At 30.3% G+C, this 15,897-nt stretch overlaps 1 protein-coding gene across 3 annotated transcripts in view; it reads left to right on the forward strand.

Moving 5' to 3' along the window:
* LOC122855020 (lysine-specific histone demethylase 1A) overlaps window positions 1-14,085 on the forward strand; it is a 46,960-nt gene extending 32,875 nt beyond the window's left edge. For 2 of the 3 annotated variants that reach the window (XM_044156113.1, XM_044156115.1), the window contains 2 exons: window positions 12,159-12,369; window positions 12,962-14,085. In XM_044156113.1, the coding sequence (XP_044012048.1) occupies window positions 12,159-12,369; window positions 12,962-13,149 (399 nt within the window). In that variant the 3' untranslated portion in view covers window positions 13,150-14,085. The remainder of the gene's footprint in view (window positions 1-12,158; window positions 12,370-12,961) is intronic. The other variant, XM_044156116.1, reaches the window with a different exon arrangement.
* The last annotated feature ends 1,812 nt before the right edge of the window (window positions 14,086-15,897 follow it).

Genomic DNA, 15,897 nt, shown 5'->3' on the forward strand with positions numbered 1-15,897 from the left:
GCACCCCAGAAAATCTTTTAAGAAATCCACGAAATTAGAGATGCACACGAGACGAGACGAAACGAGATTTGCTTGAGTCTCGTCTCGGTCTCGAAAAATGACCAAAACAACAGTCTCGTCTCGGTATCGTCTCGGCTGAAAAAATCAGAGTCTCGTCTCGGTCTCGTTTCGAGTAAAAAAAATCGGAGTCTCGTCTAGTCTCGGCTGTATAAATATAAAGTGAACAAAAGTAAACTTTTTTTTTTTATTCTTGTAATATATGCATATAAAATATTTTTTTTTTCTTTTTTATTCTTTTATAACGTATGAGTACTTTATTAGTTTTTTTTCAATTATTAATTAACAATGAATATTGCATTTATTTTAACTCAAAAATTACGTATCGATTGTACTAAACAACAAACAAAAAAAATATATTAAATGAATATAAATTAATAATAAATAAATCAAGTTTGAATTAAAAAAAAAATGCTTTTTATACTTTGTTTTAACATATATAATGAAGATGTTCTTTATTTATTTCGTACGTCTAAATCAAAATATAATTTACCATTATTTTTTTAAATTAAGCTGGATTTCAATTTAATTTTTATTCATTTTATATATCTTTTTGTTTGTTTATAGTTATTATATAGATGCAATATGTATAAGAACTTCATACTAAAAAAGGCACCACAAAAAAAAAAAAAAAAAATTTAGAAAACCAAATTTGATATTATTGATGACACGGCGAGACTCTCGCGAGAAGTCTCGGACTAATGCTAGTATCGTCTCGGTCTCGTCTCGAGTTCGCGAGACGAGACGAGAAAGTGCCGAGACTGGTCTCGTCTCGTGTGCATCTCTACACGAAATCTAGTGATAGTTTTTTTGATTGAAAAAAAAAGGAAAATCTTCAATTCAATCATGGGAAATCTCATGATATTATGAAATCCCATAAAATTCTTTAAATTATCTTTGATTTTCCACTTATATGAATACAAAATAAAATGATATATATTTATGAGTGAACAATTAAAGATATATGTATAAATATGTAATAAGTTCACTTCCAATTCCCCTGATTGAGAAAAAATAAAAAAAACACAAGACGTATATGTCATAGAGATGCACACGAGACGAGACCAGTCTCGGCGCTTTCTCGTCTCGTCTCGCGAACTCGAGACGAGACTGACAATTTTTGAGGCGAGGCGAGACGAGACAGAGACGATACTAGCATTAGTCCGAGACTTCTCGCGAGAGTCTCGCCGTGTCATCAATACACTGAGAGAAATTTTAACTAAAAATTAAAATCATGGTTGAATAGAAATTACTATAGTACTTTGTAATTTTTGTTTTAATTCTGGGACTGGCCGCGAGAGTCGGAATTCTACAATAAAATTATGTAAAATGTGTAAAATGTCAAAAAATTGTTGGGTTACTTCAAGCCTCTATACATCGTTATCTATTGCAGATGGACATGGGGATGAGTGAAGTTTATTATTGAAAATTCAATTCTAAACAATTTATAAAGAATTACTTTTTTTGATTAATCTCTTAGATAATGAGTTATGAGTTAATTAAAATAAAGACATACATGTTTTGTGAAAACAATAAAAATTATTATATGGTTGAATAAAAAATACTGCACAATTTAATAAATATTCTTATATATATAATAAAAATTATCATGTACACATATAAAAGTTAGCATAGACTTAAATATTTTTTACTATATAGCTTTGTAAAAATTCTGTTTGTGGGACGAAATAACACAAAGATGGCCGACCGATTGAACAAATGATTGAACTGTCATGTAATTTCAAGCATTTCTACAGCCTTATCTGTTGAAGCTAGGTATGGGGTTAAGCGAGGTTTATTGTTGGTTATTTATTTCTAAACAATTTATCAAGAATAACTTTTTTCTATTTAACAATTAGTTTTCGAGTTTTGAGCGTGTAAACAGAAAAGAAAAAATGTTGCCGGGAATTGATTGCTATTCTCCGTGAATCTAGCACAAACTGCCCAACTTAACACAAAAAATGTCCAACTTTTAAATAAAATTTGTAATAAAATTTAGTAAATTCTAAAACCGGTAGTGGGTAAATTCTCAGTCTGCTAGAATTTACTTGTGAGTGTCGTGAATTTAGTTATTTTTTTAAACAGAAATTACAATAAAATTGTGTAAATTTTATGGCTTAGTAGTGTATATAGTCAATGGCCAGATTTTTTACATAATTTTATTGTAAAAATTATCTATCCATATACGAATAATTCTTATAAATGACGGGGGAACGCAGTTTTTACTATTTATTTTGTAATTTTTTCTTTTACGTTTGTAATTCTTAGTTAATATTTCTCTCAGTGTAATATCAAACTTGGTTTTCTTAATTTTTTTTTTTTTTTTTTGTGGTGCCTATTTTAGTATTAAGTTCTTATACATATTGCATCTATATAATAACTACAAACAAACAAAAAAATATATAAAATGAATAAAAATTAAATTGAAATCCAGCTATATTTAAAAAAATAATGGTAAATTAAAAAAACATCTTCATTATATATGTTAAATCAAAGTATAAATAAGCATTTTTTTTTTTTAATTTAAACTTGATTTATTAATTAATTAATAATAATTAATTTATATTCATTTTATTGTATATTTTTTTTGTTTGTTGTTCAGTACAATCGATACGTAATTTTTGAGTTAAAATAAATGCAATATTCATTGTTAATTAATAATTGAAAAAAAACTAATAAAGTACTCATACGTTATAAAAGAATAAAAAAGAAAAAAAAAATAATTTATATGCATATATTACAAGAATGGATATAAAAACAAAACATAAATTACAATTAATGTCGCCAAAAAGCCTCAATTTTTAAATACCTGTCTATTTATCGTACCTTTAATAATCAAAAGACGTGAAATATCCAAAAGAATGTCAAAATTTTGAAGTATAAAGTTGAATAATTTGCTGGATAAAAAAAAAATTAAAAAAAAAATTAGGCAGTTTTTGTTATTATATTATTATACCATGTATCGAAATAGCGCCTAATTTTTTTTTTTTACTTTGTAATCACTAAAATTTTGTAGTAAATGAAAGGGTTTTTAATAGACAACGAATATTATATGCTAAAAATCAAAATGTGAGGTTCCGCCCTATCCTCATGTATAAAAGTTATCAACTTTGAGACTAATTACACGGAGAGAAAAAAATATTAGGTTTTACTAAAAAAAAACACTGGATTTTACTATGTTTTATAGTACTGGTGGATGTTTTGGGAAATTTAGCAACATTTATCATGTAAACAGTGAGTTTTACTATGTTTGAGAATTTTAATCAGACGTAGTAAGTATCATAATACTCAATCGTAAAAATGGCCATGTTTAAAATAAAAAGTACTATGTTGTATAGTCAAAAATATATTTGATTAAAAAAATATTTTACAAATTTGTCAATTTTTTTTCTGTTGTATTATTAACGCAGAAGCTTTTGTTTTGTTTTTTTTTTTTTTTTTTTTCACACTCTGAGCGCGGATCGAACCGACGAAGTATACTTATATGTATTGACGTGGTGTCGGATACGCTTTAGACCGCTCAGCTACGGGACTAAACTGGAATTAACGTAAAATTGACTCTTTTGTTTGGTATTTCGTCTTTCTGCATTTTTTACTATGTGAACATAGTAAAATTCGCTTCAAAAATCGTAATTAATATAAAACACACAATAAAAATTAAATCGGGAATCGTATTTTTTAAAATTAATGAGTAGTATAAATAACATTGTTTGAATTTAGGTACCGAATGATTATTTTAACGAGCGTCAATTGTCAATTTTACTATGCTAACATAATAAACATTAATTTACACATAGCACTTTGTATCTACAGTTTATTAAAAAAAAGAGATTTCGTTAGTACTTTCGACTATGTCTTCAGTAAAAAAAATCTTGTTCCATAGTTTGATTACAAATGATTTAATTTACTATGTGCCTTTATTAAAATATATAAAATAAATAATAAAAAATATAAAAAAAATATTATATCTTATCAAAAATCCGAAAACATCCACCGATACTACAGTAGCATAGTAGAACATAATATTTTTTTCTCTCCGTGTATCTCAAAAGATCCACGTCAGAAAAATTTAAAAAAATTTACCACATAGATAATTATTTCATTTACAAAATAAGCCAAAAAAAAAAAAAATTCAATAGAAATTCAATCTCTGGGAAGCAACCTTAAGGCCTCCAACGATACGATGATCACAATAATTTGGTGACATGATACGATAATACCTGGATTCGTATCGTGGCAACGCTGAGCATATGCCCATCTTTCTCTGAGATAGTGATTCACGACAGAGAGATGGCTGGCTTTTAAAACAATATTTCTCTTTTTGGGCGTCTCTGGTCTTGGTCTTAAGTCTCTTGACAGTCATGTGTTATTTTTTTATAATTAAATAAACAATTTAAACATATACGACAGTAATTTAATCTTCGACATTCTCACAAATTAATAAATTGATACATTATATATATTGAATGTATTCGTTAACAGCAAACTAAGCATAATACATATAACACTTAGTGAATTACACAATAATAGAAACGAAGACGACCCAGCGAATACTGTATACTCTACTAGGCAGGGGAAAAGTATTTTTTGCATGGAGAAAATCTTTCAGTAAGTTTTGCTATGGTGCCACATCATCAAGGGTCTATCTTCTGGCTATTAAAATCTTTACTAACCAGGTAGAATCCCACAAGAGCCCCGAGTGGAAATTTCAGTCCGATTCGGATCCAGGTCGGATCCGGTTACAATAAGGACACTGTGGCTAAATCGGATACCAACTTATTTATCCGAAATTACATTTATATCAGATCCGATTTTACATCCAAATCGGATCCGATTTTATGCTTAAACTGGATCCGAATTTATATTTAAACCGGATCCGAATTTTGTTTTAAAAAAATTTTGATTTAAAAAAAAATATATATTTGCTTTTTTCAATTATTTTTTTTAACAATCATTATTAACAATATTTTTATCTTAGAAAATTCAACCTAAACTAAACTAAAATTCCGGATTTTGCGGGGATCGATCTCGGGGCTATTCTGTTCAAAGTCGGCAACTCTATCCTATTGACTTTTTTTTTTTTTTTTAAATGTTTTTTTTTATTATTTCCTTAAACTTAAATACTATTACATGTGTGGTGAATGTAAAAAACGAAAAAAATACCATATATTATTGATTGTTTGTTTTAATCTTAACTAGGAAGTGTAGTTGTGTTAGATTAATTTTTTTTAATATTTGTGATTATGATAGTGCTTTATATTTTTATTTTTTTAGACTGTGTGGTAGTCTGAATATTATTTGTCCTTGACTGTGTGAATGGGGAAAAAAGTATTGTGAAAAACCCTTTCTTTTCTATGATACTAAAGCTAAAATAAATAAATAAATAAATAATTTTGGTGAAGGTAGGGGAATATAAGGATGGGGGAGGTTGGGATTTTTATGATACAATATATACAATTTATACAGGTGGGATTATGTGTTTGTGGACACTACTATGATTGTCTGGTGTTGGTTTTAATTCAACACAACTGTCTCTTGTTTTGTTTTGGCTGGTTGTTGTTAAACTTATGGTACTGGAGGAGGGCTGTCCAGTTCAGGATTGCTGATCCACCAGTATTTAATTTTTAGTAACCTTTGTTTTGCCCTAGAGTTGCATGGTGGCATAGCTTTCGAATATATAAATTGACTTGGTTTATTGACCAAGTCCTCACTTGTCCAAAGTATTTTTTTGTTGTTGGTGTGTCTTTGTTTATGGTATAGGCTTGGTATGTTGTTTGGTGATTCAATGATGCCTGATGCATCACACCTCACAAATCCTTCTGGTGGTATGAAACCAGTGGCTCTTGTGTTGTTCCATTTTGTTTTTGATATATTTGTCAACTTGTTTTTTATTATTAAGTTGCTTGATTTGAGGTTGCTCGAGAAGTAGCCTCTACACGGGGATATTATGAAGGAGTTTAGTCTAGGTATGCTAGCTTTTTTATATATCACTGTATTACTGTGTCTTTTCAAATAATTAGACTCTCTTGTCCTGTGTAGATTGAGGCTGCTTCTTATGCAGTCTCTCTCGAACCTTCTGAGCTTCTCCATAGTTGACGCACTCATATTCCAATAAATTGGAGAGGCGTAGGTCAAGATTGGCCTGACTAGCAGTTGATAGCATATTAGCTTGGCCTTTTTTTCTATTTTTTTATTGTAAAATATTTTTTTGTTGGCTTGAAAGGCTTTTTTGGCTTTGGCCAGTTGGATGTCAATGTGGCTGTTTAACTTTAGCGTATGGTCCAAGTGAACGCCCAGGTATTTGACAATATTAGTACGTGGTACAACTTCTCGATTACCAGTGCTTGGTTTAATAGCATTTATTGAAAAGTCTTGTATTGCTTTTCTATTGTTTTTAGAGTATGTGTTTATAAGTTGTCTGAATAATATACACTCACACTTGTCAGGATTCACTTTCAGATTCCAAGTCATATAAAAATCATTTATTTTATCTAGTAATTTATTTAAGTTCTCTTGCATCAATTTCACGTTCTTTTTTTGATCAGCTACGTAAAGAATCAGGTCATCAGCAAAGCCAATGACATGTGCTTTAGATTCTGGTTTATTTAGCTCGGCCATATTTAGCACGTTAGCTGTGAAGATGTTAAATAATAAGGGAGAGTTGCCTGTCCCTTGCTGGAGTCCTTCAGTGATTTTGAATGTTACGTTAGAGTGGGGCTGGTTGCTTGTTGTTATAAATGTTATATCTTGTATCATATCTAGTGTCATCAATATCAGCTCTCTTGGGAATTTTTTTGTATCCAGTTTGTATAGCAAGCCATCGATCCAGACGGAGTCTATCAGGACCGCACCAACTACGTGTTGATTGTGTAAATAGTTGTTAATGTCTGATGTTACCTTGTTGATGGCGTGAATAGTTGAGTGATGGTGTTTAAAGCCAAATTGTTCGTCTGGAATCACTTTATTTATTTTGCAAAAGGCTGATAAATTTTGATTGATGACAATTTCAAATGCCTTGCTAATTGCCAGGGTTAGACTGGTTGGTCTATAGCTACCTGGGTTTTCTGGAGGCTTGCCTTTTTTCAGCAACGGGATTACTTTTGCCTTTTTCCAGGGTGTTGGAAAGTAGAAGTTGTTTAGAAGATTGTTGAATATTATTGTGTATATTTTTATTGTTTTGATTGATAGGTGTTTCAGTACTATTGGTGGTATGTTGTCAAGTCCAGATGATGTTTTTGTTGGTAACTTATTAAATATCTTTGCAACTTGAGGCGTGTTGCAAAGATATTTATTTGTTATGTTGTTGACATTTGGGTTTGACGCTAGGTTTGTGTTAGAGAATATTGTGTATGGTATTTTATTGTTGTTACTGATTTGCCAGTCGTTTTTTATTATTTTAGCTCGTTCAGATACTATTTTTTTGAACTCTGGCTTTGTGTCCAGGTGACTTGGTGAGTTCATGCGTTCATAGAAGGCACCTATATAGTTTAGTTTGTCGGTTGTGTCTATGATGCTTTGTTGGTTGTTGTTAATGATTGTTTTGTTGATGTTTATTTCGCTTTTCATTAATAGCTCGTTGTCATTGTTAATTACGTTTATACTTGAGATTTCGTTTGTTATTTTTCCTCTAAATATTTTGTTTATTTTGGGAAAAAATTTTTTATGGTCTCTGAAATTTATTGAATTGTATTGTCTATTCCAGTAGTCAGTTGTTACTTGTCTTTCTTGTTTCTTTAGAGCTTTGTTTATTAAGCTGATTGTATTAATAACATTGATACTGGTTGATGATTGATATCCAGGGTCAATTTGCTGGCACCAACTCAGGTCTTTTTTCATGCTTTTTTTCATTGTTAATAATTTATTTATTTTTTTATTGGTGAATTGGTGTACACTGTCTTTTGCTTTATATTTTGGTACTGCAATTTTTATTGTTTCTTGTATAACTGTACTTGTTGAATTAATAAATGTGTCAAGTTCTTGATTATTGAGATTGCGATTTTCAGGTATTAGATTATTGATTAGTTTAGATTCCAAAATTTTGTTGAATTTTTTCCACTTGGTATTTTTATATATTTTGAAAAAAACCAGAAACTTAGAAAAAATATCGAAGTTCCCCCGCCGGGAATCGAACCCGGGTCTTTTGCTTTCCGGGCAAACGCCTTGACCACTAGACCACGAGGCTTCTTATTTTTTCTAAGTTTCATCAAGTTACCTCCGACGTCCTTCTATGCAATTCATTTTTTTGAAAAAAAAACCAGAAACTTAGAAAAAATATCGAAGTTCCCCCGCCGGGAATCGAACCCGGGTCTTTTGCTTTCCGGGCAAACGCCTTGACCACTAGACCACGAGGCTTCTTATTTTTTCTAAGTTTCATCAAGTTACCTCCGACGTCCTTCTATGCGTCAATTCATTTTTTTTGTTGGTGTGTTGGTTTAAAGAAGGATTGAGCTATTTGATCTGTGATATTTACTGTGAATATTAATGCATTGTGATCACTGCTGGTGTATGAAGCTGTTTGTATTTTATTGTTGATGGTGTTGGTGATTGTAAGTCTTGTATCGATAAGACATAGGTCAATAAACGAGCTAGATTTATACGTTGGACTTGATGCAGGTATCAACATGGTTTTGAATCTTGTTCCATTTCTGTCTAGCCAGTTAGACATTTTTCTTCCCCTGAAGCTTGTAGTATTGTCCCCCCATTTGCAATGTCTGGCATTTAGGTCGCCAGCCATTATAAAATAGTTGTTAGGGTTGTCAAGATTTAGGTTAGTGAACAGGTCATCAATTTCATCACTAAATATTATTTCTTCATTTGGTTTAGCATAGAGACTGACTATAAATATTTTACCATTGAAGTTGGTGTTTGTTAATTGAATTATTGTGTATTCGAGTACTTTGTTGTTACGTGATGTTGGATAGGTGATAATTTTTGTGGACCATCTGATAATTTTTCCATTCCATTCTATGGGCTGGGTTAAGTTTAGTTTCTGATATTAAAACAAAGTCTAAATCGTGTTTGATGGAGAAATGTAGTAGCTCCAGTCTTCTGGCGTTATATATCATTGAATTCACGTTAATAGCACCAATTTTTATGTGCTTAAATTGGCTTTGAATGCCATTAATATTCGTGTCGTTTTGATTGATTAGGCTACACATAATGGATAGCTTAATTCGGACAATTTATTTGTGAGTGTTGTGATCTGGTTGCAGAGCATTTGTATTTGTTTGTTAAAGTAGTTGAACTGTTGTTCCAGTGCTGTGTTTAGTGAGCTTTTTTCTTGTGTGTACCAGGAAGGGATCTCAGTGTTTCCTTCTTGATTTTTATGGTTGTGGTTGTTGTGTGAATGAGCATAGTTCATCTCGTATTTACTGGGTTGTTGATTATGGCTGTTGTTGTTGATTATATGATTTTGATTTAGATTGGTGTTGGTGCTATTGATGGTATTAGCGTACGATTTGCCAGTTTGTATGTAATTAGAGTAGGCTTGTGTTTTTTTGTTGATACTTGCTTGTTTTGCAGCTGTTTTGTTTTTTGTTATATTGTTGATGTGTATTATGTATGGACAACCATGGTAAGAGGCTGGGTGTCCAGTTTGATTGCAGTTTGCACATTTTAGCAAGCTTTTGTCAGATGTTTGTTGTAATGTATTTGCCAGGTCCATGGTCTTTAGCACATTTTACACATCTGAATTTTAGATTACAATTGGAGCTAGCATGTCCAATTCTCTGGCAATTTTTGCATTGGAATATTTTTTTTTTATGTAACGTTTCCCATTTGATCTTTTAATAGACGAGTCTGTCAATTGTTGTGATGTCTTTTGTTGTTTTGTTAGCCTCAATTTGTACTAGAAAAAAGAATCTATTAGGGTTTGCTTTAGAGTAGTAGTATTTGGAAACTTTTGTTACCTTGGTTTTGTCCTCAATAACCTCGTTGATGTCGTTGAGTATATCAGTCTCTGTGAAATTGCCTGATATTCCTTTAATTACAAGTGTGGTTGGTCTTTCACTTTTTTCAGTATATGTATAGTATTCAGTGTTGTTGTCTTTTAGTATTTTGATGACAGCTTTGTGAGTGTCAGAATTATTTGTTTTTATTGTTGTTGTTGATGCATCACCATGTGAGTGGCATTTAAGAGTGAAGTTTTTTTTATCAGTTTTGTTTGATAATAAAATCAAGCTGAGGTCGTTGATATTAATTCCTTGTGTGTGGATGAGTGGTGGATGACCAGTTCTTTTTTTTTTTAAATGTTCAGTCACATTTTTGTCAATTATTTTTGTGTCATTTGTGTTTGTTTGGTCGTCATTGTATGACATTTGATCATCAAGAGCTGAGAATGAGTTGACACTACTTATCTCGTCTTCGTCGTTATTATGTGTTAATTGTTGGTTAACATTGTGATTTTTACTTTCATCTGGTATCAATGGATTCGGTGTGATCCATTCTTGTCCATTTTCGTCAATTTGTGTTGTATTTTTATTTTTTCTCCTTTGCACCAAGTTTGGAGCTGGATTGTATTTTCGTGTTTTTCTTTTATCTAGAGAATTTAATGAATCTTGAAATATTTTGTCATATAGAAAAGAGTTACCAACTTGTCTTTTATTTATTTTTGGTGGTGAATTTGGAGCACTTGGTGGTGTTGTGTCTCTTTGACGTTTTGTTGATACTCGTTGTGAGTTTGATGCCATTTTGAGGTTAGGGCTACGCCCTTCCTCTTTTAAGCTAGTTTGTATTTGATACAGTCGATTTTTAGATTAAGTACATTAAAAATTGCAACTGTGCACCTGTTTTAGGTATTTTGAACCCTTTATTTATATTTTTTATGGTGTAATTATGTATTATTTCATATGAAATAGCTCTTTACATGAGAAACAGACCTCTAGCGGGGATACTCACCCCTATACTACCGAAGATATAAATCCTATTGACCACGGCGGCGTACGTGAAATCGATGAAATCAAAAGTCCTTTACAAGTGTAGAAAGTTATTTCAAAATTACAATAGAAAAACTTGATATGATTGATACTATATATATGCAACAATGTATTTATTATTATCAAAAAATAAAATGACATTCTGAAATTAATTTTTTTTTTTTTTTTTTTCAAATACTTCTAAGTTGGATTCGTTTCAAATCAGGGAAACCGGATCCGGCTTACCTTAGCCAAGCCTGACCGAATCCGGAAGTTAACTTGGAAAAAAAAAACAAACTTCAATTAAAGTCCGGCATTCCGGATCCGATTCGGATCAGGATAGAGTAAGGAAAGCCGGATCCGGTTAGCCTTAGCCAAACCTGACTGAACCCGGAGATAACTTTGAAAAAAAAATAAGGTCCGATTAAACTCTGGCAATCCGGATCCGATTCGGATCAGGATAGAGTAAGGAAAACCGGATCCGGTTAGCCTTAGCCGAACCTGACTTGACCCGGAGATAACTTTGAAAAAAAAAAATAAAGTCCGATTAAAGTCCGGCAATCTGGATCCGATTCGGATCAGGTAAGAGTAAGGAAAGCCGGATCCGGTTAGCCTTAGCCAAACCTGACTGAACCCGGAGATAACTTTGAAAAAAAAAATAAAGTCCGATTAAAGTCCGGCAATCTGGATCCGATTCGGATCAGGTAAGAGTAAGGAAAGCCGGATCCGGTTAGCCTTAACCATAACGGATCCGAAAAGGGTCAGGAAACCCGGATCCGGATTACCTTAGCCATACTGGATCCGATTCGGATCAGGATCCGGCCAAGCCGGATTCAATTTCCACTAGTGACCACTGTTGATCTAAGGTATAGCGTTACGCCTCCCTGAGTTGAAATTGACATTTATAAAAATAAAAATCCAATGATATAATTAATTTTTGACAAATTCACAAGTTATAAAAATATTCTATAAATTTGTTCATTTTTTTTTAAATAATCAAATTAATATAATTTATCTCTTGATAATTTCATTTGAATGGATTATATTGTTGAGACGAGAATAAAAAATAAAATTAAAATGATTTTGACAAGCGATAAAACTCTTCGAGTAGAGAAAAAAAGTTTGCCTAAAAATTTCGATATCTGCGAAACTTTCCAAATGTTCGAATATTCATACTTCTTTTTACAGGGAATATTCGGTAATCATGTTGTACCACAACCACGTGAAAGTATTGTTACTAGATGGCAAGCTGATCCCTGGGCTAGAGGTTCTTATAGCTATGTTGCAGTTGGTAGTTCTGGAAATGATTATGACTTACTTGCTGCACCTGTTGCACCGCCACTAGAACGAAATTCTACAGCCACATCAACACAATCTCAACCTAGAGTATTTTTTGCTGGTTTGTATTTTTTTTAATTACCAATATTATAATGAAAATGATAACTATATGTAAATTGCGTTAATAATCAGCACAAGTTTTCACTCGTAAAAATCTCTCAACTACCTTCTAAATAATGACTATCAACTGCAATTCAAAAGATCGAACCTATAAAACGTTAGATAATTAGATTAAACTCTGTGCACAGTTGTCCTATGTATTTACTTATCAATCTAGTTATATTTCGATGATTAATATGAGTTTTGAAGTTCCACGTCAGTAACCCGAGTTCAAGCCCTTGCCAAATCGGTAATTTTCAACCAAACACTTAAAAAAATTAAATTTAAGAACATTTTGATCTTAAAAAAATACGAATTTTATTTGAGTATAGAAAAAATTCCTTTGACTCAGAATCAATGCAAAAAAAAAAAAGAAAGTTTGTATTTGCACCAACATTATTTGAATTTCAGGCAGAAAACTATTTTTTTGAAATCGTTTTGTCTAAATTTTAGAAAAAAGTATCTCAAAAATATATTTTTTTTTTAACAGTGACTCGATACAGTATACAAAAAGTTAATTATTTGTACATTTTATAATAATCAAAATTTTCCAGGAGAACATACGATTCGAAATTATCCAGCAACAGTACATGGAGCATTTTTAAGTGGATTACGTGAAGGAGGCCGCATTTCCGATCAGTTTTGTGGTAGTCCTTATGCGCCTCCAAGTTCTGGAGATACGCCAACTAGTCCTCTTAATGGACAATCGACTGCAAGTACAACATCGGACTCAGCACATTAAAGTTATTGTTCGCAATTTATGAGGATAAATAGAAAAAGATTTAATAATAAGATAAATAATAGTCATTATGCTGATAATTTAATAAAATTAATTTGGTACTTAATGATATTTCACTTTATTAACTTTTAAGGATTATTGAAATCTTTTTATGAAAGATAAAAATCATATTTAAATATCTTATACATTACTGTATTATAGTAACAAATATTTATAACTATAATGAAAAAATTGTCATTTTATATCCATTTCATTCCACATTTTAGAAACGATAATTAAAATCTGAATCTTGATATATCTTTCTTGCAGTAACTTTTTTCTATACACTAAAATATCTATATACACATTTGCATTAATCTGTAGGCTCTAGTACGTTCTAGACAAAAATTATTGCAACCAATTACATTTTGAAGTGTTCATAAGACGGGCGGACTGCACAAGTCATAGATCGTTTTACGTAAACATTAAATTCACTCAAATGCTTTTTTTAAAACTTGTAAAATGATTAAAAAAATGAGTTATAAAATGGTACTAATGTATGAAACTTGAAATTATATTTTTATGATATTAAAATAAATTAGGAACAACGTCTGTCATATACCGTGAAAATTAATTTTATTTTATTATTTTATCTGAATAAAAATTGTTAATGATTTAATTTGTTAATTAAATCTCATTTTTATTTAAATGGAATACTTTATAATGGAGTATTTTAAAAGGTTATATATGATGATATATGCTAAATGGTTGAATGTTATTATTATGGTTTTTTCTTTTTCTCGAACAGCTCTTTTGTGAAACTAGCACTTTCGTGTTTTTGCTTTTTCTGATATTGATGTAGGTAAAATGCTTATAGATATCTGCTTTATTGACGTGCTTTATCTCTCTTTAATCAATGCGATTGAAATGTGTCAGAGTGAGATAAAGCACGTCAATAAAGCAGATATCTAAACACCTACATCAATCGAAAAAAGATTTCACAAACTGAAAAAAACCCACCATAAAATAACATTCAACCATTTAGCATATATCATCATATATCTTTCCCATTATAAAATATTCCATTTAAATAAAAATGAGATTTAATTAACAAATTAAATCATTAACAATTTTTATTCAGATAAAATAATAAAATAAAATTAATTTTCACGGTATATGACAGACGTTGTTCCTAATTTATTTTAATATCATAAAAATATAATTTCAAGTTTCATACATTAGTACCATTTTATAATTCATTTTTTTAATCATTTTACAAGTTTTAAAAAACAGAGTAATGACGTAAACGTATATTTTATTGCAGTCCTATAAGACTATTTTAAAGAATTGTTTTACTTCTTCTTCAAGACTACTTTTTTAAATCTATTGTATTTAATATATAGTCTAAACTTTATACAATAAAAATAAAAGTAAAAAATGATTTGATCGAAAGTATATATTATCTTTCGGAAAATAAAATAAAAAACAAATACTAATGAAGAATAATTAATTGCTATACTTTAATTTCTTTTACATAAAGAAGAAATGAAAAGTTCCGACTTCTCATTTTATTACATATTTACTGATTTATGTATTAATTGTTTCTTAATTGCGATTGAAGGTAGTGAAGAATAAATGAACTCTGCACCTCACCATCAGTTATACATGCGGGTTATCTTCAAAATAATAGTTCATCAATAACATCGAATAAAATATAATAAATTAGCAATCGTCTCCTCCTGCAATCAAATTTAAATTGTTATACTCTTGAGTTGTTATTTATTCTGCATTCACTTGACTTTGAATTCAATTATTTGTTTCTTCTTCTCCGATAATTGTTCTCTAAGATCTGAACTTTTTGAGAATATCGAATGCTTTTATTAATTGCATTTGAAAAAACATCTTTGCTTTCAGCACAACTGATAGTGTGCTGTTGAATTATTTTCAGTCTTAATATCGCTTGCTTTTCTATAGTATCTTGAATAAGTAATTTTTCGATTCGATTTTGATTTTCACTAAGTTCTTTTCTTTTTTGATCTTGTAAAAGCTTATCAATTTCAGATAATAATTTAGCTTCTTCTATGATTAAAATTTCTTGTAGATATTTTCTTTTAAATATGGTTTCATTTTCGTGTGCAGACATACCTATATAACAAGAATAACAAGAAACTGATGTGTTATAAAAATAATTAGGCGCAAAGTTACTGAGTCAATATATTAAGAGAATTTTTGCATGATTTTCATGGTGAAATCTCGGGAAAAATTATTTTGACATCCTAAAAATGTTAAATTTTACATTTTTTTTTTTACTGTGTAGACGATAATCACAATTGACGATACGATAATACAAATTTTTATCGTGACGATAGGGTGATATGATACGATAATTACGATAATGCGATAATATTGTCAAAAAACAATTTTAGAAATTCGCGTTAAAATTCTCTCAAAGTATAAGTCACGATTATTGATATCAATTAGAAAAAATCATAGCAGCAGGTCATGGAATAAGGATGCCATTGGAACGTATATGTTCATAATTTTACACATTTATCTATAGATGTATACAAATTGTATACAAATATGTACACAATATATATATATATATACAATATGTATACAAATTTTAATTTCTTCACTACAAATTAGCAAGAGTGTTCCTACACTGAGATAAAAAGTTGCTAAAATATAGCAAAATTTTGCTTGAAAGTTTCAGGCTTTGATTTAAAAAAAAAATGTCTTAATTTGAGCATAATATTTTTTAATTAAAGC

Source organism: Aphidius gifuensis, linkage group LG4 (genome assembly GCF_014905175.1).
Source record: "Aphidius gifuensis isolate YNYX2018 linkage group LG4, ASM1490517v1, whole genome shotgun sequence".
Taxonomy (NCBI): Eukaryota; Metazoa; Arthropoda; class Insecta; order Hymenoptera; family Braconidae; genus Aphidius; species Aphidius gifuensis.